The sequence below is a fragment of the Hakea prostrata genome, chromosome 5 (assembly GCF_041222555.1).
Source record: "Hakea prostrata isolate BN-2017 chromosome 5, UWA_Hpros_2, whole genome shotgun sequence".
Lineage (NCBI taxonomy): Eukaryota > Viridiplantae > Streptophyta > Magnoliopsida > Proteales > Proteaceae > Hakea > Hakea prostrata.
Genome location: NC_142604.1, coordinates 45,928,773 through 45,952,148, shown reverse-complemented (window position 1 = coordinate 45,952,148; position 23,376 = coordinate 45,928,773). Strand labels below are relative to the sequence as shown.

At 37.5% G+C, this 23,376-nt stretch overlaps 2 protein-coding genes across 3 annotated transcripts; both read right to left on the bottom strand.

Moving 5' to 3' along the window:
* Nucleotides 1–1,690: 1,690 nt before the first annotated feature.
* On the bottom strand, nucleotides 1,691–4,265 carry LOC149016122 (WRKY transcription factor 72A-like). The gene is made up of 5 exons (XM_089155969.1): nucleotides 3,930–4,265; nucleotides 3,691–3,828; nucleotides 3,247–3,582; nucleotides 3,032–3,145; nucleotides 1,691–2,789 (listed from the first exon to the last, which is right to left on the bottom strand). The coding sequence occupies exons 1-5, from the start codon at nucleotides 4,146–4,148 to the stop codon at nucleotides 2,166–2,168; spliced, it is 1,431 nt and encodes a 476-aa protein (XP_089012095.1). The 5' UTR covers nucleotides 4,149–4,265; the 3' UTR covers nucleotides 1,691–2,165.
* A 5,163-nt stretch (nucleotides 4,266–9,428) lies between these two features.
* On the bottom strand, nucleotides 9,429–21,675 carry LOC149016121 (uncharacterized). 2 transcript variants are annotated; one of them, XM_089157248.1, is made up of 5 exons: nucleotides 20,303–21,675; nucleotides 19,416–20,060; nucleotides 19,248–19,337; nucleotides 10,555–11,382; nucleotides 9,429–10,408 (listed from the first exon to the last, which is right to left on the bottom strand). In XM_089157248.1, exons 1-5 carry the CDS (start codon nucleotides 20,339–20,341, stop codon nucleotides 10,298–10,300), a joined length of 1,713 nt encoding a protein of 570 aa, XP_089013374.1. In that variant the 5' UTR covers nucleotides 20,342–21,675; the 3' UTR covers nucleotides 9,429–10,297. The 2 variants fall into 2 exon arrangements, with proteins under 2 accessions (XP_089013374.1, XP_089013373.1); XM_089157247.1 differs by having other exon boundaries at nucleotides 9,434–10,408; nucleotides 19,416–20,200.
* Between the last annotated feature and the right edge of the window lie 1,701 nt (nucleotides 21,676–23,376).

Here is a 23,376-nt window from a genome sequence, read left to right as displayed (position 1 = left end):
TTGCATAAACTTGATACCATCCTCATGTTTGACGTTTTAGTATGAAACTTGCTCAAGTCAAGGATTAAACGAAAGAAACAAGAAAATGAAACATAACATAACGTGGTTCAATCTTCAATGTGAAGTCTACACTCGCTTGGTGTTGTATAGGATGAGGCATTTTATAGGGAATGCATTTGTGATCCCAATATTTCTTGGAATGTAAAACCCAAGCTTTTATGAAAATATTGCAAGTTGATCTTTGATTCTTTAGTTCCATCTTGGATTTTAAATGACTGTCAACCTCGACGTGTTTGGTTCTTTTGTGAAATAGCGGATTAGAAAGCAATGGAGGTAGCTACTTGATTATCACAAAAGAGATTCATAGGTTGACAAAAACTATCAAATCCTAATTCTTGAAGTAGAGATCTAACCATAACAATTCAATAGTTGCAGATGCCATTGCCTTGCACTCTGAGCTTCAATATTGGGACATGCAACTACACTCTTTTTCTTACTTTTCCAAGTAACTATATAGGTTTCCTCCAAGAAATATACAGAAACTAGTATGTGATTTTTAATCAACAAGATTACCAACTTAGTCAACATCAACATATCCTTCAACAATAGTGTTCTCATTTTTCTTCATCCATATAACTTCTCCTAGGGATGACTTTAAGTAGCGTTCAATACGGTCTACCAACTCCATGTGTCCTTTGGTAGGTGCATGCATAAATTGGCTCACATAGCTTAGGGCTTATGCAATATCAAGCCTAGTAATAGTAAAATAAATTAGTCGTTCGATTAATCATTGAAAACAACCAATATCTTGTATTCACTATTGTAGGCCATGGGAGGGTAGCTGGTTTCACACCCATTTTTCCAATTTCTTTTAGTATGTCAAGAGTATATATACTTCCTTTAAAAGATTAACAATCCCTTACTAGAGCTTGTGACTTCGATTCCAAGAAAATATCAAAGTTTTTCTAGATCCTTGATGTCAAAAGTTTTATTCAAGTATTGCTTGAGAGTGGCAATTATTTTATAATGATTATCACTAGTCATAACTATGTCATTAACATAGACTAAGACTACATCTATATAGCTAGTAGTTCTCTTAAAAAACATTGAGGAATCTTATCCACTTCTTTTGAACCCAAAATTCATAAGGCTTGTATTTAACTTTTCATACCATGCTCATGGTAATTGCTTAAGACCATATATTGCCTTCATCAATCTACAGGTAATACCATCTTGATTTTCTAAAGGATGGCCTAGAGGAACTTCCATGTATACTTTTTCTTGCAAGTCTCCTTGTAAGAATGCATTTTTAACATCCATTTGAAAGAGGAGTTACTCACAATTGACGGCTACTGATATTAACACTCTTATAGTGTTCGTTTTCACTATAGGAATGAAGGTTTCCTTACAGTCAACTCCATATATTTGGGTACATCCTTTGGCAACAAGCCAAGCCTCGTATCTTTCAAATTTACTGTTACTGTTATATTTAGTCTTATAAACCCAACGACACCCAATTAGATCTATGCCATCTGCAAGTGCAACCATATCCCAAGTATGCTTTTATCAATGGCCTTTAGTTCATCTTCCATGGCCTTCATCCACACGGATGAATTTTTGGCTTCAGAAAAATTAGCCAGTTCTTAATGATCCTCAATGACAGTTAAAAAGGCAAAGAACTGAGGGGAGATACGATCATAACAAATATGAGATTGAATTGCATATTTTACTACATGATATATTGAAAAATTATGCAATCTGCTGGAAGGTTGCGGGACTCAAATAGACCTTCGAACTTGCATGGTGATGTCTGTGTCTGCTGATTCTCCAGCAATAATACATGCGTTTCAACTGAAGGCAATTTATGTGGTGCAACATGAAGACAAATACTGATAAGAAAACTGGAACTCTCCTTTTTTTTTCTTTTCTTTTTCTTTTTTTGGGTGAAAATGGAACTGAAACTCTTTATATACAATAAGTGGGCAAAGCAGAAAGAGTGCCAAGTTACATTTACAACCTTCAAATTAAACAAAGCAAAAAGTGAAAGCCTAAACCAGAAATATAGTACCTCAGGTAAATGAAGTTAAAACTTCTATATGCAAATTAAATATTGTAAGTATCATTGTCTATGTTTATAGAAATTGTAACTGATAATTATTCAATCTTCACTGTAAATTATGAACTGGTTTACCATAAAGAGGAAAAGACTCCAGAATCCATCTATTGACGCTACTGGAGCTGACCCTCTCCTCTTCATCTGAGAGAACCAAGGAAGGTCCTTTAGGTTGAACCATGGGGTTCTCTTTGCTGATGATCGATGAAATGGCAGCTGCAACTGCAACCCTAAACTTGGGATCTGAAGCAATGGCTGTCACATTCTCAGCTAATGACTTGTCTTCTTCAATCTTCCGTTCCTTATTATCTACTCCTCTAGGGAAAACAAATGAACCACTAGCAGTAGTGTGGTAGTCTGAGCTACTAGTTCCCCAAGGAAAAATCACTTGTGAGGAGCTAGGGATGCTAAATTGCTGTTGTGGACCACTAGTAGTGCCATTGATGAGATCAAGAACAATACTTCTAGATGGGTCATTGCTACTGATTGTGCTGTTGAAAGCTGAATGGGAATTAGGGTTTATTGAATAAGTGTTGTGGGTGTTGCCGATCATGTTATAAGTGGCTTCTGCTGATGCTGTAGAAGCCATTGCAGTTGCACCAACGGGTAATGGATGGTTGTGAGTCCCTTCATAGGTTGTTATCAGTATTGACATGTCTTCTAGGCATCTTTGTACCTGATTATCACATCTAGTAAGATCAAATTCATTGAAGCCGATATCTGGAAAGAATTTTGACTATACAAAAATTTTGTCTGGAGATAAGGCCAGATCTTCCAAAATGGAAGGCTAGCAATGATAGACTTTGGGAGTGACTCTAAGAGATCTGAAAGTCAGATTTTGACTGAGATCAATTGAAACCTTTGAATTCTTATATTAAACATGGTTAAAACTCAATATCTTTGATCAGATGTTATTACCTGTTTTCTCACTGGGCATCCAGGAGCTACTGTGCATCGATAATAGGCTCGAGGGCAAGGATTTCCTTTTGCTATTTTCTGGCCATACTTCCTCCATTGGCAGCCATCATTCATCTGCATTAATTCAGATAAATAAAAATAAGAATTCAATATCATTGAAGCTCAACAGATCATTCAGCAAATTTTGTCAGTTTGAGCGTTTAGCTTCTACTCACAGTGGGAGCTTGACATCTTGCTCTGACCGAAACTCTTTCTTTTCTGTTGGGTGGTGCTGCAGCATAATTTGCAATCCCCTCCATTTCTGTCTTCTGGAACTTATTCTGTAAAGGAACCAAATTTTTTATCTCTTCTTTGGATTCTTCTCTTTCATGTTTCTGCCTCTGGGTTTGTAGTGTCAATGACAAACCCAAATCCCCAGCTTCTCTATTATCATCGTCAACCTCAGGTGGTAATGGAAGTGCATGCTTTTTCACTTCAACAATTTCACCTGCTTCTTTTACTCCTTGGATCTTGTTATTTTCGGTGTGGTTCGAGAGAAAGATCTGAAGATCCTGCATCAAACAGAAAAAAACAAACGAAAAACAAAAAAAAAATGAATTGCCAGAAAGAATTCCAATAAAATAAACTCAGAATTTGAAATGAGTAAGATATAGATTTACCTTCTTTGAGTCTTTTTGTTGGAAAACTGAGAATTTCATCTGGAGTTCATAGTAATCCTTCATGGTTTGCTCAACGACCTTCCTCAACTCTTGATTTTCTTCTCTCATGCGGTTCATCTCCATCTGAAGAGAACATAACTGTTGAACAAAAACCCAGTCAATAATTAGTTTTTGAGATATATTAACAGAAAGAAAGAGAGATTGTTGTAGAATTGTAAATATGTATTTTGCTCCTGCACCTCTACTGGGTTCAAATTATCTTGCAATGACTTGTCTGCCGATGAATCTTCTTCTTCCTCTTCCCTTGTAACCTTCAATGGATCATCCCGATCACTTAGTTTACTTTCATGAGAATCTCTTAACCCTTCCTCTTCTCCACCAATTTTTTGTTCTTCTTCTTCTTGAACTTGTAGATTCAAAGACAGATCAATTTGCACTGCCCTTTGTTCTCTCCCCATTGAAGACTAGTTGCAGACTCTCTCTCTCTCTCTCTCTCTAACTCTCTTCTGTCTCCCTTGGGGGCCTCTAATATTAATGCGGTTTTTGAGGCACAGAAGTCAAATCCATCCTGTCTAAGAGAGACACCTAAGGACGCATCTAGCTCTTGACTTTAAATCTCTATTTAAATTACTTCATTTTTTTTCTTTTTTCAAATAATGCATGAGAGCATGAGCTCATTAAAAACAGCAAAGCCCTCAAACCCGTTAAGCACAGAAACTTCAAATCTAAATAAAATAATAGCCGTTTTCAACCGTATCAAAAGGGTTCACAAACGATTTAATTGAAATTATTTCAAAAAAGCACCATGGCAGATACCATGTGAGTGATTACTGATTACAACATTAGCCATCAAACCATGAAATATTAGTCGGTGACCGGCTAGCTTGTAAAATGCTTTTTTCAGGAATTTAGGGTTCCTTCATTAGGAACAAAAAAAAATAATGGTTTTTTTATTAAGAAAAAAATTTATACCTCATTTTAGTTAAAAATGAATGAGTTGGTAAGGTTTTGATAAGTTATTGACCTTGTAAAGGAAAAAAATAATAAGTTAATCTAGTGACGAAATTGATCGTAATCTCACTCTATGCTTAGAGAATAGGAGAGCCTAGCTATTTTGAAAATCCATAATAATTAAGAAAAGAACTAGGTGATCATATCTTTGAAAATATCAACACAAGAAGATTTCTTTGTATAAAGGTTGTACTAAGTCTATTCTATGATTAAAATCTATTTAAATAGCTTCTCTCAACCATCCCAATGTCTATGCATAGATGCAAATCATCTATAGTTGAAGATGGATATGTCGACTATTTTTCAGCCTGGCATGTCAAGTGTCGACAAATAATCTCACACTATTAGATGATTTAAATTCTCAAATTTGAATTTAAGTCTTGATTAAATTCAATCCTCTTGAGGATGGAGATGATCTGGATCCTAGCTAGATACTTAACTTACAAAAATGAACAAATAAATTATAAATTTCACTATTTTTTATCTTTCTTTCTTTTTCTTTCTTTCTTTTTTTTCTTTTGAACGGGAGATAAATAAAAAACTGGAACTAGATTCGATTGTTATATGTAATAATGATAAAATCAGTCATGGCAATGCAATGAGCTACATAATTTTGGGACTGAGGACAGAAAAAAAACTTGATGTACATTAAGGATTAAAATCAATTGATGAGTCACAAACACCTAATAATCGTTATTCTCTTGAGTCATTTAACTTCAATGCAGATGTTAATTAATGAATGGTCTTCATGGTTCTTATAACACTCAATTTCATCATAAAAACAACACACATGTGATAATGATAAAACCGTCTTGGCAATGGAGTGAGCTACATCATTTTGGGAGAAACGACCAAAAAAATAGAAAATTAAAAACACTTGATGTACATTAAGGATTAAAATCAATAAATGAGTCGCAAACACCTAATAATCGTTATTCTCTTGATTTACATTAAGGTGCATTGAGGTTCCAAGAACGATTTAACTTCAATGCAGATGTTAAAATGAATGGTCTTCATGGTTCTGATAACACTCAGTTTCATCATAAAAACAACACACATGCAGCCTTCTAGTGATGGAGCTTCCCCAGGGCCGCCTGGAGACCATAGCCTCTCCTGTTCTTTATTTTTTGAAATTTCTCTAGAGAGACCTTTCTAACTCTCTTTCTATGTGTGAAACGCCAACCCTTAGAATTTTCTGTTAAAAAAAAAAAAAAGATTAACTGGAAAAATAATGAATAAAAATGAAACTTGATAACACTCAGTTTCATTATAAATAATTTATTTTCAACATATTAAAAAAAATCGTAGAAATTAAAGTATACAATTCACTAATATTCATTTGGTTAATGTTAAATCCTGACTCTGCCAGTGTAGTCTTCCATGCCCGAATAGATTGTTGATGCACAGCAAGGATAACTTGGAAACAAATCAGTAGAGCAAAAAGAAACAGATATCCAATGGCCCTGAGGATTCCTTCTAAACGACCAATGCTTTGATCACAGCATTAAGATGTTATCACCTCAAAAATATAAAAATAAAATAAAATAACCCAAGCGCGTTGAAACTTGAATATATGAAACTTGATCTAATCAAAACAGCCATGTCTCTTGGGAGAAAATAATAAGCTAGTAAGACATTGTGAATGTGTGATCAGATGGGCATGACGTGATGTGTTTTCTCAGATTAAATGAGAGAGAGAGAGAGAGAAAGAGTTTTTATTTTCTTTTTTTTTCTGGTGAAGATAGAGAGAGATTGGTAGATAGGAAGTAGGAAGTGTGGACTTGAGAGCAAGCGTCGCTGCAGCCACTTCTCCCGTTTTAAGTTGAAAAAACCAACCAATGGATGATTGAGTCTTCTCTTGTTTTGAACGTTTTGGTGATCCCAACAGGTCAACGGTTCTTCGTTATATACAATAGAGTTTTTATTGCTAATCTATATACATAACTTCTCATGCATCTCATCTCTAATGAATAGAATATCTACCTAAGTTTCTCATTTATTATTTAATCCAGATCACATGGTTTTGCGTACCATACTTAATTACACTTCCTTAGATCTGCTTCTATCTTCATCTCTTTTTCTTTCTTTCTTTCTTTCTTGTATGAAACAAGCAGCAATTTCTGGGAGACTGCAAGCTAAGAGTTCAGATTTGCTACCTACATGGTTACAGGAGGAGACATACGAGAACCACTTATAGGGCATGGATCCCACATCAATCTAGTGGGTCCTAGATTCCCTATGAGAGATGGAGAATCGTCCACGTCTATATGTATAAGTTGATAGCTTATCCAGACTCAATATTACTACATAAAATATGGATTGCTTGAAGGTTGTGGTCCTTGTAGTCCTTTTGTGAACATGTTTGATAGTTGTTCTTCTAAGTGCACAACTTGCACTTTGATTGTAATTCAATATGTTTCTTGTATTTTCTTTCTTCTCTTTTTTTTTTTGTTTTTTTTTATTTTGGACATTAGCCGACGCTTTGGCACAATTTCAGTCCACTTTCACACACAAGAATAAAACACTTCTCTTAAAAAGGTAGAGAAACACCGTATTCCAATGGGGGCATTCTTGTCCTTTTGACATCAAACATAACTTCTATTTTGAAACCCTAAAGGTTGGAAGTTTCTTTCCTCTTTCATTCTCTTTTTTTGCTACAGAAACTTTATTTCTCATATAAGTATATGTGATTTCAGCATCCAGAAACAGTAAAAATACATAGAAATAGGAAAAACTGTTTCTTACCTAAAAATAAAAAACGGAACAAAAACGTTACCATACAACTCCTTAGATCTCTTGCAAAGCGAAACAAAACCATAACTCTTGCCCTATCAGGATGGGCAAGAACGCATCTAAGTATTGCAATCCTTGTCCTCCAAGATGAGAGGTAGGCATAGCAAGCAAGCAAGATTGGCAAACATGTTTGGTCTTCATTGACACACATTAGTTAACTTCTTTCATACTTATCCCTAATTAGACCTTTGCCACCTAAATTGCATCAGCACACTCATGGCCTCCAAAAATCCTTCTTAGAAATCTATTCAGACACACTAGTCCTCACTGATTTCAGAAGCCAATTTTGACTAACAATGATAAGCCCTAATTACATCGAGCCTGATTTCAGTAAAATTGAAGCTCCTGGATTTAGCCCTACTAAGACATTGTTCTAATCCTCTACTCCTATTTATTTATAGTTGATCATCAAGTCTAGCTACGTATTTTAGAAATTTCTTTATTAATTCTCATGTGATGTTTTGCTGATAATATATTCCTAATGTGAAAGCTTCTTTTGCCCTCTTTTCTAAAAGCTACTTGACTTCATTGAAGAAGTCTTCAGATATTTAATATTCACTTTGTGCAACAGCTGCAACTAGACTAGTTAAATATTTCATTCAGCAACCAACTAGGTAACAGATAACTTATTTGATTGTATATATATTTATAACAACATATGAACTAGCTAGAACTTGTAAAAGAGCTTTTCATAAACATAATTAATAGAGCACATGTTCCAAGATGAAGACAACTTAAAATATTGAAGTTCAACTATGAAAATAAAGAATCGCTCATGCTGTTATCTTTAGGTACATTGTAAGAAGTTCTACTTTGGATGCATATTTTTCAAACAAGCTGGATTCAAATTAGTTTAGGGCCTGTTTGGATACATGAATCCAAAGATTTCAAATCTCTGGATTCATGAATCTGAGAATTATACCTTTTTTGTTGTAAAAATATATAGATTCATGAAATCTAGATATTCACCTTTTTACACTAAAAACGTGAATCTTTAGATTTATGGGTAAGAGGTGAAATCCAGAGAATTCAAAAAAGCCATACATTTGCACATTCACAAAAATCACGTCGATCAAATAATTTTTTAGGATGAATCTACTGATTTCATTCCACAACCAAATATTTAATTTTATAAATTATAACTCCATAGATTTGAAATCTCTAAATTTGGAAATCTCTAGATATTTGAAATCTCCGACTCATGTAACCAAACAGGCCTTTAAACGTTTAAAATTTTCTTAAATGAGTCTTAATGCCGATGGCTTCTTGAGCGAGTCTTGATGCCGCCAGTGCTGGCAAGCCTTTTGTAATCATTCCTTTGGAAAGAACAAGAATCAATCAAGAAATTTCATTATATCCCTTCTAAGATTTTTTTTTTCTTTCGTCTAGTACGTCCATTAGAGATAACCTAGATATAGAGGTCTGCCAGTTGTGCCTCTGATCTGATGAATTGTAAATTGGAATCCGGATCGGATCTGACCACATATATCAGTGGGGCCCACGGGTGTTGAAAAAGTTTTTTTATTTCCAAAAGGTTACGGGGCCCCACGATATATGTGGTCAGGAGGCGGGGCACCCCGCGGGGTCGGTGATCCGGACTCAATACAAAACCAAATCACATACAAAATGAGAATCCACCTATATATATTTTGTTCGCGCGTGAACGAAGAATTGGTTGGCACTCATTTTGAGTGGCTGAGAGGTTGTGACAGTAAACAACTGAAGTCATTTGAGTGGCTGAGAGGTTGTGACAGTAAACTACTGAAGGCTTCAACACATTCATTCACAGATCTTTCATAATACATGTTAGCCAAAGTACCTTTGACACTGTACTTGCAACTTGCAAGGCTCTTGTATGCATAATCCAATGTCTCGCACTAAAGGCAAAAGTTGACTTCTTTCAAGTCTGTTGCTTCATTATGAATGCATACATCTCTTGCTTTTGTCGGCCTCTAAGCAACTTCATGCTTTTATGTTGGGTTTGGGGGAGCCATCAACGACTATTTCAGGCCTAGTTCGGATGGGCAAATTAAATAATCACACTTCATAGTTACTGCATATAAAATACTGAGTAGCCATAAGTCCTTCATGAGCCAGTTGAGCTCCATAGAGAAGACACAAACGCGCGTCTTCATGTCCAACATTCAAAGAAATCCATCGTTCAAGAAAGAAATTCTTTAATAGGGGCCTTATTTACTTACTAGTTGAATCAAATACTACAAAATATTTATCCTATTATAATTGCCTATTTAGAGACTTAAGTAAATCAAAATTTTCTTGTATTTGATTGTTATTTGCGATCAGTGTGTAACAGATATCAACAAGAAGCAACAGCAAAAGAAATTTTCCCTTCTTCCTTCAATTAACTAATTAATACCATAGGCTCTTTTTTTCCCCCTCTGAATTTGGATGATGCTGCTACTTCCCCCACCCTCAAAAAACCCAAAGTTGAAGAGGGACAAAAAACAAATTTCCCAATCCCTGCAACTTCCTTCGCTTCTTACACTTGAGAACAAAAACACCTATCCTATTCCTATCTCCTATCTTCCTCTTCTCATCCATCCCATGAAAACCTCAGAACACCCTATTCTTGGCAGCCAAAGGAAAACATCAGAGACTTCCACAAGACCGGAGCACATACGTAAGATTATTGCACTTCTACTTCCCCTTTGCAGATGGCTTTCCACCTCATTATCAATCAGAAACTGTTAAACAAAATACCCAAAAGAAACTCTCTTGCCACCACCAAAACATGTGAAGTAAATCTCCTCTTCCAGTACCTGAAGGATCATCAGTCCATTGATCATGCTTCAGATTCTGTGTTAGACGAATTCAACCCAGAGGAACCACATTCCAAACTGCTGATGCGCGACTTTGCCCGACACACTTTAGAGGATGGCCTCAATTTCATGTACTGCAAACCCAAATTAAAATACTCAGCATATGTAGAAAACAACGTCAAAATTACAAATGCATTCAAATCTCAAAACATCTCTATCATTCTACATTGAAAGAAATATTTTTAACGGAACAAAACCCATTAAGAAAGGGGGCATGTACCTTCACATTTTCATAGAAAGCATTTATCTCCTCCTCAGTTAGACCTTCATCTTCCCCTCCATTATCCTCCCATCCAAGAGAACGTAGAAATGCAGCCTCTTCCTCATCAGGATAAACTACATCATTGACGCCAGAGTTCTTATCGCCACTGTTAGAAAATCTCTGAGATTCTGAGGCAACACCATTGTTGGTCCCCTCTCCCCCATTCTCATATGACCACCCCACAGCAGAGGGATCTGATGAAGAAGCATTGTTACACTGATCGCTAACCATGGTAGCAGTTTCTCCGATCAGATCACTTGACTTATCCAAGATAAATGATGGAACAGAAGGGCTCAAATCTGGGACAACAGCAGAAAGGTTTATTGAACTTTTTTTCCTCATGGATTTGAAGAAATCATGCCGGCTCTGTGCTTGGGCAGTTGTAGGTCTCTTCTCCACACTGGATCCATGAATAACAGAGGAAGGAGGTGCCTTGCGCTCGGCAGTGCCAAGTTTAGCATTGCTTGGAATCTTCAATGGAGGAGCCGATGTGGCTGGAGCAACAGCGAGCGGATTATTCACTACTCTACCAGCCTGTGTTGGACTTAATCCTTCCTTAGCAGTAGGTGAGAGTGAGACACCATTCTTTTCTCTGGGTACTTTAAGTACAAGAAGTTTCCCACTAAGAGAAGTCTTTAGAATGTCAGATCTAACTGCTGCACCCCTTAGTGAGTGGTTAGCAAGGTGTGAAGATGAAAACTGTTGCTGCCCAACCTTTGTAGCCATGCCTGAATCCCCAGCCCTTACTGCTGAAGTTTTAAGTTTTGGTTTCTCTGAACCAAGTGCCTGAAAAAGAAGCTATATTAGTGTGTTTTTCCTTTCGTTTTTCTTTTTTTTGCTGCGATGAATTAAAGAGCTTATTCAACACACACACAACAACCCAGTCCCCCCCCCCACCAAAAAAAAATGAAAGAAAGAAAGAAAAAGAAGCAAGCCAAACAGAGACAAGAGAACAAGCAATATGCGTTGAACACAATGAAATAGAATCAGAATCACGATATATAAGACAATTAATGGATTCAATGATTACATAAATGTTTAACTTTCAGTTGGTTGTTCATCTTTTATCTTGACTTTTCCACTCAACAGCCATTATAAGGGGAGAGGGTTATGATGTAGCCTAGCTTGACTAAAATTCCTAGCTCCAAATTCCACTATAATTTCTCCATAGAAGCTGTCTGAGGGCAATGGAAGAGAATAACTACTAACTTAAATCATTTACCCCCCAAAAATGATACTAGCTTAAATCCCTGGCTGGTTTTCAAACCACTAGGATACTCACCCCAGCCCATTCAAGGCTTCAGTTTGTTTCTTGTTTTACTTTCTTTAATTTTACAAAACCCAAATTCCTCTCTTTAATCCTTTCTGCTTTATTTTCATACTGTTCCGAATTTGTCCCTTCTCCCTCCCTTATGTCTTCATTATCTTGTTTCATACTTCTTCCAAATTTAGCCCACCACCCTCTCTCTCCTGTCTAGTGCAAGTATATAACCTATTTTCTTATTTCCATAATTAACCTGATGCAGATATAACACTGAACTGGCCGCATACTCCCTTTTGGAATCAACCTAGGGTTGATAGACATAGGAGTGGGCTTTTGTTTAACAGGTTTATGTGGTCATGGGATGGACCCAAAAGTTTAGCATATTGGCCAAGTACGAAAATAGGTCAGTAAACTAATTTAATTCGTCTAATTCCGTAAATTCTGCCAACTAAAGTCATCAACACAGAACAGTTTAATTATTTCAGTTTAAGAAAGGCAGAATAGTCATTTCTTCTCTGTTTTATTTCAGTTTAAAGAACCCAAGTCAGCTAAGTTCAGTCAATTTTTAAGTCCTAATAATTTCACCAGGACTTCTAATAAGGCTATAAGTCTATAACTAGCCCCCAATCCATCACTACTGTTGATTAATAGGTTATTTTCCCTTCAAGTCTTGAGTGTGTTTCAGTGTGCCGCAGCTGCTGAAACTATCACCTTATGTCAACTTTGGTCAAAAAAGGTCTAAGAGTTGAGTAATTTGTCAAGGATTTTGGTGAAGTCAAGCCAAATCTTTGCTATGGCTGAATACACAGCCTTCAAGAAGTCACTCCATTCATTCCAAAGCGCTACAAGGCTTCTCATTTAGGTATCTAGTAGCCTACACTCCACTCCCCTTCCTATATCATCCTTCTTTGTTTTTCTTGAATTTTTGGACTTTCAAGGAGACCCAAAATCAATTCAGATTTACACCATTTTACCATTAGTTCTGACCCACGAGTTAGATACATCATTCCACTAGCTTATTTACCTGAGATCATACTTCTTCCCCATTTCAATATATAAATAACTACTTGAATTTTTGAACTCCCTAGCATCCCTAAAACAAGAATACGCACATGTTCTAATTTAACCATCCAACCCAACCAAACTTAGAGGTTCATATCCCTATATTATCACGTACATTCACTACAAGTTTCAACCCATTCTAACACCTATCCACCCCAAATTCCCATCTCAAAGAATCCATCACATGTCTCCAATGGGATGGACTACGTATCCTTGATACCTTGAAACCTACCCATCCAGTGCATGATTTCTAAGTCCTTCCATATTAACTACATCCCATCCTTACAAAACCATCCCGTCACAGGCCATATCACAAAGACACCCCCCCCCCCCAAAAAAAAAAAAACTGAAATCTCAAAAAAACCTTTGTAGGTTCCATAAGAGTTGTTCTCATAAAGATCTTGGAAAAGCTGGCCCTCATTCAATTGAAGCTACATCATAACCCTCTTCTCCCACTTATCCATCCCTTCTTATTCTAATTTTTTTTCACCTTTACAAAATTTACTCCACCCAATTAATGCTGTTTTACATGGTCTTTCTTTATATTTTCTTCTGAGTTCACCTCTTCCCTACCGATAAGTTACATAAGTCTTCTTTTCTCCCCTTTAATTTGTAGTCAAATAAATCAAACTTCTACAATTTTTACCATAAATCCAGTACATCATGGGAAATTAGTAAATCATATTACTAATTTCAATTAGTGATGGATTCCAAAAACTACACACGGGGTTCCCTAACTTGAAATCAGGTTTTCAGGAGCTCGTAGCAAGAGATCATGTCTTCTATAATAAGATGCCAATCCTGATCAACGAACCAATCTTCAAAAGGCAAGTCACATGTTAAAAGAAAATGTGGACAACAAACATGACAATCAAGGTTGCACCTGATGCATTGATCAAAGTCTATAACCAGATTCCTATTAAAAAAAAGGTCATTTGTAATCAACCATCAGCCAGTTGTGGCAATCATGAGGCACGTTGGATCATCACCTCCCCCACCTCCAAAAAGGAACACACAAAGTCAATATTTGTGTGTGCCAATCATGTGGTACTCGTACTCTTTTTTTTTTTTGGATTTTCTTTTTCTTTTTTTTCTTTTGGGGGGAGGGGGTGTTGATGGGGAAGGTTCCGCTCCGCACTTGGCTACCCAGCGTTTACCGTGGGCACAATAACTGGTACACCAGAGGTGCGTCCTTCCCGGTCCTCTCGTACTAGGGAAAGGTCCTCTCAATGCTCTAACGCCCACACTGGATATGGACCAACCTATCTCACGACGTTCTGAACCCAGCTCACGTACCACTTTAATGGGCGAACAAGCCCAACCCTTGGAACATACTACAGCCCTAGGGCCGACATCGAGGTGCCAAACCTTCCCGTCGATGTGAACTCTTGGGGAAGATCAGCCTGTTATCCCTAGAGTAACTTTTATCCGTTGAGCGACAGCCCTTCCACTCGGCACCATCGGATCACTAAGGCTTTGAGAACCCTTTTTTTGGGGTGGGGGGGAGGGTACAATGAGAACAAGGTTGAAATATGGCTTTAGCATTGTAGACAATTGAGATATTTTCCTTTCTTTACAGGAACAACTGTAAGTAACATAGGAGATCTTCAATTTGGGTAGGATACATACAACTAGAATGAAATAATTTGGGTAACGTAGACAATTGAGATATTTTCCTTTCTTTACAGGAACAACTGTAAGTAACGTAGGAGATCTTCAATTTGGGTAGGATACATACAACTAGAATGAAATAATTGATTGGAGTTTGGGTGGCCTACAGGCTGCGTGCAAATGTTGTACACCCGACAACCCCCAAAAAGAAAATTCTTCTTATGGTTTCTTCTCTCCCCTGCAACTCAGGTTTCTTCCAGATTCCCCTCTTCTAACCAGCCCTCCACCACAAAGTTCACCAAGGTGTAATTCAAGCTAGAACTAGCACAAAAGCAGCAATACAGAAGGCAACTAACCTCCAATTAAGTAACCAAATAATAGCCCAACTACAGAATCTGAATAGCCTCCTTGCCTTCTAGAAGATACCTGGGGTATCCTCAATTGAATGAGGGCCAGTTCTTCGAAGATCATTAGCTGAATAGCAGTTAAGGACAATTAGGGCCTATAAAAGATTTCAGCAAGAACAGGATAACATTTCTGCTAGGGGCAAAACAAGGACTGGAAACATGTCTCAATTCCCAGACCAGGCCCTCTAATTGTAGAAAAATTACTATTGAATGAATACTAGACTCCTTGTACTCTGGTCTGCTAGTGAGGTTTAGGAAAGTAAGGGATTGTTTTATGGATGGAAAAGGAGGACTGTATGGAATTTGAAAGATGGAGCAGATTCTAAGATGGAAGGCATCCACTTTCAGGATTTCTAAGAGAGAAAATAAGGATATGTATGAAATCCTGTAAGGAGGGTGGAGAAGGGCTTCAAAGGTTTGGGAATCAACAAATTACAAAAGGTTGGAAAGGGGAATGGGAAGATTACTTGGATGTTAAACCCTGTACTGACTGAGATGGAGGTGGACAGAATAGGCAGGCTGAAACCACAGACAAAAGTGAAACTTCAATCTCAAAAATCTCATCACTCAGGCACCTGGAAAGCCCTTAACCATTGCTGGAGCAAAAACACTACTCTCAGACCAACAAACAAAGGCTGAAATACTCAATACTTATTATTCTGAATTTTGTGCAATATTACATGTAGCAGCTTACTTTTAGCCTTACAATTAAATTCCTAGTTGTACCCGAATAGAAAACCAAATTGAACCTCTCTAATAGAAAGTACTAGCCTATCAAGGATCATGTAATTGATGTGTATCAGGTCCCTGATAGTATTTAATTAATTTTTATTAGGTCCCTCTTAAGTTCTATTTAATTAACGTGTATCACCCTAAATAGACGCAACTTAATTTAAATTGAATCGATAACATATTTACGTACTTGGCCTAGATATTAACCTTATGTACATATGATGAGTCCATGACCACATACACATATGGACCAAGGACCAAACCCTCAATGTCTTTCTTTTTTTTTTTTTTTTTTTTTGGGGGGGGGGGGGGGGGGGGGACTTTAACTTCTCTGTATAGGGGAAGGGGTTAACTTATATATAGAGGTAAATCCCCGGCCTCAAAGAGATTTGAACTCTTGACCTCTTTACTTATGAGGTGTTGGTCTTTGCCAACTCAGCCAACCCCTGGGGTCAACCCTCATATCTATCAACACTGCGTTGATTTCAGAGGAAAATAGGCAAATTTGGTGTCAAACCTTCATCGGTATCTGTAGCTGGAGACTCTCTCACCTTACAATCTAGCCAAATGTTTACATCTTTGAATGTAAGTGTAAGCCTCCAAACTGACTAAGTACTTCCTTGACATAATTTAATATCTTTATTAATAGAATAAAAATCTTCAAGGCCTTTTTTTTCCCTAACACTCTAAATAGAAAATTCTAAGGCTACTTTCAATTCTTTAAGTCATTTTCTACTTTTTAAATTACAACTGAGTCACAAATTCAGTAACTCCAACTGGTGCTTCCTTAAGCAAATCTAGTGATTCTAGTGTGAAGTAGAACACCCCACTAACTCATGCCAATGTTTCTGTTCTAAAATTTCAATTTCTGAGTCAGAAACAGTACTAGAGCATTTTGTGTTTATGTCTGTATCAAATGCTTACTAGAAAAAACTAGGGGAAAGATATGTTGGAGGGGTGAGACATGTAGACTACATGACGCAACCAGGATTGGCACCAAGGACTGGCTGAATCTGACAAGGGGTATTTTGGTCATTTTACCCCCTCCTTTGGAGCCCCAGTAGGGCTATTTAGGTGCAGAATGCTGTTAAGAGTCTACATCAACTTTTATGTTTAAGTTTGGTTTTGTTTTGGTCAAGCTATTGAAGAGTCCTCGAATAAGTAGGACTCCCAGTTGGAATCCAATTTTCAAGTAGGATTCCTTCAAGAAGTTTGTCTATTTTGCAAGTTATCAATGTTCAAGAGCACTAGAAGATTCCTTTTTCTACTCCCATTCCTGGCCTAACGGGAACCCTAAGACCATAAACTAAATCATATTCTGAAAATACAAAACAGCAGCAGCCGAACCCTAGTGACCTTTAACTTAGTCCTAAATTACCTAAACCTAACCCGACTAAATCCCAGATCAAAATCTCAGTTACAGCAAGGGTTAAGCTTCAAAATCCTCAGTCACAGCAAGGTTTAACTTCAAAACTGTAACCCCTTTAACCCTAAGCCTGGCCAAAACCCTCTAGGCCTATATCTAACCCTTCTAAACCTTAAAACTACTCAAACATCAACCACCATAGGCATTCTCAGCCCTAGAAGACTGCTTGTTCCAAGAGAGGATCTTGGAGTGAGCTTAATTCTAGGGGTTAATTCGAGCATCCAAACCCTACGACTTGGTTCACATCACTTCATGCTTGATAACTTCACCTCTCCTTGCAACAGAACTCTCAATAATTTTATTCATCAAATCTGAGTTTGTTACAAGCATAGGCTGTCTATTTATAGACTTTATTACTGACACTTAACAGGACTTAACAAGAACAGAGTCTAAATAGGACTCCTATCTAGGACTCTTACTTCAAATAATCCTCTTACTTATCTTAACCTAGACTGACTCAAATAATGATTGAGAAACATATTTGGACTCCTAACGAACTCCTAATAATAACTATGCCCAGCTGGGTTCGAGTATGGCTGTCAAAATGACCAAAATACTCCTGGTATCGAATTATGTTTCTAATGCTGATGGGCAGTAACCTAAGCTGCTGGCCTACCTCAGCAGTGATTGTGGCGACTCTGAACATCAAAGTATGTATCATGCACATTTTTGCATTCTTTTTCCCAAAGTTTCTGTTTGGTGTTTCTCAAAACCATGCCAGAACCATTTCTATCAACTAGTTTGTTCCCAAGAAGAGGAAAAGGGACCATGCAACATAAACAGGGCATGTTACACTTCACCTCCAGGGAAAAAATAATTGGATGGTTACCATACAGACCATAAAGTTTCCACAAATGTAAATTCAACATGGCCTGACATCCTCAAAGTAAATAGCAATAAGTTCCCCCAAACAATTATGAATCACAATATCTAATTGAAAGCTATTGAACGAGGTCACAAATAGCACCTACCTAGTGCCAACGGGACAAGGTCCAAAAATTCATAGTACAAACCCATGTCATGGGGTAACTCAACACTGAGAGATTGGTTTTTTTTTTTTTCTCTTTTTTTGGGGGTGGGGGGCCACATAAATCTTGAGTTTCGAGGACATTCCAAGAAAGATCATCAGTTATAATTAGAGATGCTGTTGTTTCAAATATTAAAACCAATGCATCATGTCCTCGTTACAGAAGAAAGTAATATTTTCTCCAACGTGTTTATGTTGCACCCAACTAGTCATTACCACATCACGGGAAACCAAAAGCTCTGAGGCAGCAAAAATAGGAAGTTCGTTGACACAAATAATTTAAGGTCAAATGAAAAAATCCATGAAGGATTGATGTCAACATCATACACTTTCAAAAGTTAACACTCATAGAATCTGGAAAGACTCAGAAAAGAAACAGAATGACTCAAAGCAGATAAAATAAAGAGGGAAGGACAAGAATAAGGTGAATAAAGTGGCAGGATTTGAGGTTTAAATTGTTCACTCACTACATGACAGCCACGCTGCCTCTGGCCTAGTGCACAGAAGATGATGAAATTCAGCCACAGACTGAACTCGCAGAGATCACACTGAGAACACAATGAGGTCTCACCTGGATCTCAGTAATACCTCATTTTCTTGAGATTCCAAGACGAGATGCAATACAAGTTACTATCTCCGCAACATTATGGTATATCAACGAGAAATTGGTATATTGCTGTTATTATAAGCTTCCCACCAAAACCTGGGTTTGCTACAACCAAGAAAACAAGTGCACCAATTCAGCAAGATATTGGCCCATCTTGGTGATTGGCTGAGAGTTCTCAAACCATGAGTTCAGCAGTAGGTAAGAGTACATAAGTATCATCAACCTTGCCAATAAAGTAAAAGTAAAAGGCATTTTTGGTGTTATAAAATGTAATGGAATGTTTAATTTTTTTCATATCAGATGAGGTTCCAAAGGAGAAAGGTAGAAGGGGAGAACCCCCAATATCAACTTGAAGCCATAAACAGACTCAACAAACGATCACAAACATATAGCTTTCTAGACTTCCCACTACGGATGAAAAGTAACCTTTTATCAAATTGGGTAACAATAAGGTAAATTGTAAAAGTTGAATGCAAGCACCTACAAAAATTAGAAATGCAAGTAACAGCTCTTACCGAGTTTTTAGGCATTGAAGGTGTCATGGGAACCAACTGCCTTGACTGTTTAATGACAAGCTCCTCTAGCCTCTGCGTCTCAACAGATAACTGCAACCAGGTGGAAAAGAATGACCAACAGAGTAGCCAAAATATTTGAAAAAAGAACAAAAGCAACAGCGCAGTTACCTGAGGAACAGTCCGAGCTCGTGCTGGAGCTTGAGCCAATGTTTCAGCCATGTTAAGACCTGTTGTCGTGCCTGATACCACAGAGGATGAAGCTACAGGAGCACTTTGTTGAACAGATGACAATCCCAGACTACTGCTTGCAACGATCACCGGAGCTTCTGCCAATGCCGACGTCCAGCCATCTCCTCTAATCACAGATGAAGTAGCTATTGGCAAGTTCTGAACCGCTGTGCTCAAACCAGGGGAGGAGACCCTCCCTATATCAGTTCCTACCTGCCTTTCTTCGGCACCAAGGGAGGGGAAGTCCCGTTCAAATGCAGCCTTACGAATGCTGCTAACAACAGAGCCCCCACCTAGCAAACCATTGCTGATGTTATTCCCACTGTTAGAGTCAGCTGCTACTCTTTTGAGCAGGCCCTCACCTCGTTTCCCTGAAATCATTGATTGTGACCGCTTTAATGTATCCTTCTCAGTCCTACTCGTAATGATGCTAGACAAAGGATCAATATAGTCTCGGTCTCTGTAATCCACCAACACTGGCCTATCTTTATCACGGAGGTCAAGGGGATCCTTCTCCCAGTCCCTGTCACGGTGGCTCCTGGAAAAACTACTGTAGGACCTTGAGTAGGAAGATAACTCCTTGTCCTGTACAGAGCCATTAGAGTAAGAATTTCTACGAGAGAAGTTTGAAGAAGATCGATCTGAAAAGGTAGAACGAGAAGTGTCGTATTCACTATTGCTCACTGAAGATCTGTTCCTTGTGTTAAGTGTCAAAGCATGCTCATCTACAACAATGGAAATGCTCATTCAGCACGAAATCTCTCTAGGGATGAACTCCATTTTTCAAAATAAAGCAGAAAAAAAAATTAGAACACAACTAATAGTACCTGAATGTGAGGAAGAAGATGAAAGATGGTGGACTGCATTGCCACTTCCACTACTCTTCAACCATTCCGGAACTAATGTAGGCTCACTTCTTTCCATAACGGACGTTGAACATGATAATATGAAAAGGCAATCCCAGTACAATACGTCTTCAAAATATATTCATATCACATCCCTCAATAGTTTCCCAACAAAAGCCATGTCACTGTACAGAAATTAATCCAGCCTAACCATTAACCAGAAAGTGGTGCTCGTTTCAGTTCCTCCTCAGCAAACAAAATAACCTTGCCAGTACCATTAATCGATACAAAGAAATATCTCAAACCTAACTCTTGATCCACTTGTATGGATTGAAAAGATTAAAAGAACCAGAATCCAGAGGCACCTGTACAAGACGGATCACTACGACCACTAGCTGAACAATTAAGATATACCCTAAAAGTTATACTAGGGTTTTTGGCTCTCTGTACAATATGTATCAATCTTGGAGGCCCAAACTCAAGAAGCAATTTTTTGTGTGATTAAAATGACGACACAGGGAAAGCAATGACAATGGCAATAATGAGGAAAATATTAATATCTTCTGTACGCCTCCATTTTTAATAGGAGATGGATTCGCAGTCCCACAAAAAGCCTCTCAGACCCTCATCTCTCCAAATCCTCAAATCGATAAATTCCATGAACAGAATTCTAACCCTCAGTGAACAATGAAGGAACCAAAACGCAACTTGCCCAAAAATCCAAACCCATCAGAACAAAAAAAAGAGAAACACCATGCCCTAGAAAAAGGAAAAAAGGAAAAGCAAAAAGATCTCGAACCACCTATATGACCAGAAAATAAGATATCTGAATGAAATATGGAAATTTTAACGGAAGCACATGAAAAGAAATCCTGAAGGAAAGGTCAAACAGAATAGAAAGAGGATTTGTTGAAGAACTAGCCCTTATTTCTTCAAGATTGATAAACAAGAGAAACAGACGTGTTTCACAGGCATCAATCCTTTCCGTATGATCACAGAAGAGAAACCCTAAATGTTCGATTAACCGCCAAGTGTTTTTCAATGCCGAGTACGTTTGGAAGAAAATCCCACAACAAAGAAGGAAGAGACGAAGACTTTAAACGCAAATATGCAACTTCAAGCGACGAAAACAAAGAGACTTACGAAGGAATTGGAGACAAAGAGGAAACCAGTACTTGTGTTCCTCGTTGTGTGATCGAGAAAGCGATTAGAGGGAAAGAACGAACGCGTTATGATGGCCGCCGAAGGAAAGAAGAAGCGAGAGTGAGGGTTTTATCCGAGAGCGCCAGAGAGGGTCTCTTTAGTTTTGTCTGTTAGGTTTGCTGAGGCAAAACGTATGAAGTATGAACTATGAAGATCAGCCCCTTGTGACTTTCTCTATCTCTAACTCCTTAAAAAAGAAATTTAATAAAATAATAAAAAACCCTTTTTGGGTTTATTTGGATTTCTGTTCGGTTACCTCACGGATTCAGTTTCCCTCCACGTACGTGTAGCCTCCACCCACATACAGAAGATATCCAAACCAAAACCCCTAAAAAACAAAAACAATACAACAAATAAAAAAATGGAAGGTAATCAAGAAAATTGAAATGACATATGAATAACTCTGAAATGTACATTTAAACCAAAGGTAATACCCTCGACTCGACCTGTCTCTCAGTGAATCAGAATTCAAAAGTAAATTCCCTCATGAATGTATGGTGAAAGAAAATCATCAGAGATTTTCTAGACATGGCTCTTTTCTTAACCTGTCTTACAAGTACTATCAGACTGCAAATCAACTGTAATGACTCTTCAAGGACAATCTCAGGTGTTGGATTGGATTAGTGTCAACTTAATTGAGAGCATCTCCCAATATCACTTTTTTTTTGAGACTCTAGTTTTCAGTTATGTTCACAGGTTTATTAAATACTCAAACAGATTTCTTGGCAAAATGTTACAAACAGCTGGTTGCCCAAACATCTCACTTCCTGAAAGGGAAAAAAAAAGGTTTTTGTGGAATCAAATGTACTTATACATGACTTTCAAGTCTAACTTCTTCCATAAACAAATTTGTCCATATGAAACAAGGGTTTATAGACAATGCTTTCATCTATAAAATCTTAATTGATCTGTACTACTTATATGATCATGAAATTATGGTTTTTTTTTTTTTTTTTTTTTTTTTTTTGGTATCTGAGGTTCATCTGGGCCAACTTGCGCGTATCTTGATTACATCCTCAGGGGGATGCTTGTCGTTCACAAGGGTTGAACCCATGACCTCTCCACTAAAAAGTATGGATTTTACCACTCTATCAACCCTGCATTGACCAAATTAAAATTTTCAATGGGCTTGTTTCTGGCATGGTAGGGGCAAATTTCTATATAGAGATTAATATCAATGAAGTCTCAAGTTTAAACCTCCATTCCGCCATAATTTTCTGAGTTTTCTCACTCTCCCTTCCCCTCTTTTGGTCATGTGGGCTCAAATTCTTATGAATTATGACTAAATTAATGATAATAAAAATAAATAAATAAAAGTAATTGAAAACCCCATTTAGTAAAATTTACAAATTCACTAGTCCGAATACTTATTGTCTCCCTAATCTTTGTGGTAGTGAGACATGAGGCTATTGTCATGCATCACCCCTACAAATAGATGATTTGAGTTCCTTGCCTAATAGATATGTTTTTGTTAGTTACTTTAGCTTTCTGGATCCCATATTTGAAAGCATGAGAAAGACACAAGCTAGCTAGGGCGCTATAACAACCTTTCATGTCACCTTTTGTAACGGCCTACAATTTGATTGGGTCCCATCCTATCTTAAAGATTGTGCATATAAAAATCAGTAGTGAGATGTGATATTTTAAGCATGTCATATGAAGATTCGAGATTTGGAGGGGACCACGGTAAGAGGGGCTGAGAAGAGCATAGAGCAGGGGGAAATCCCACACCACAGCTACACCACATCACTTAAAAGAAATAAGGGAAACACAGCTTCTTAAATCATATATGTATAATTTCATCAATTTCTTGTGAGTTAGAATTTGGTTTGAGAAAATTTTTCTAACTATTT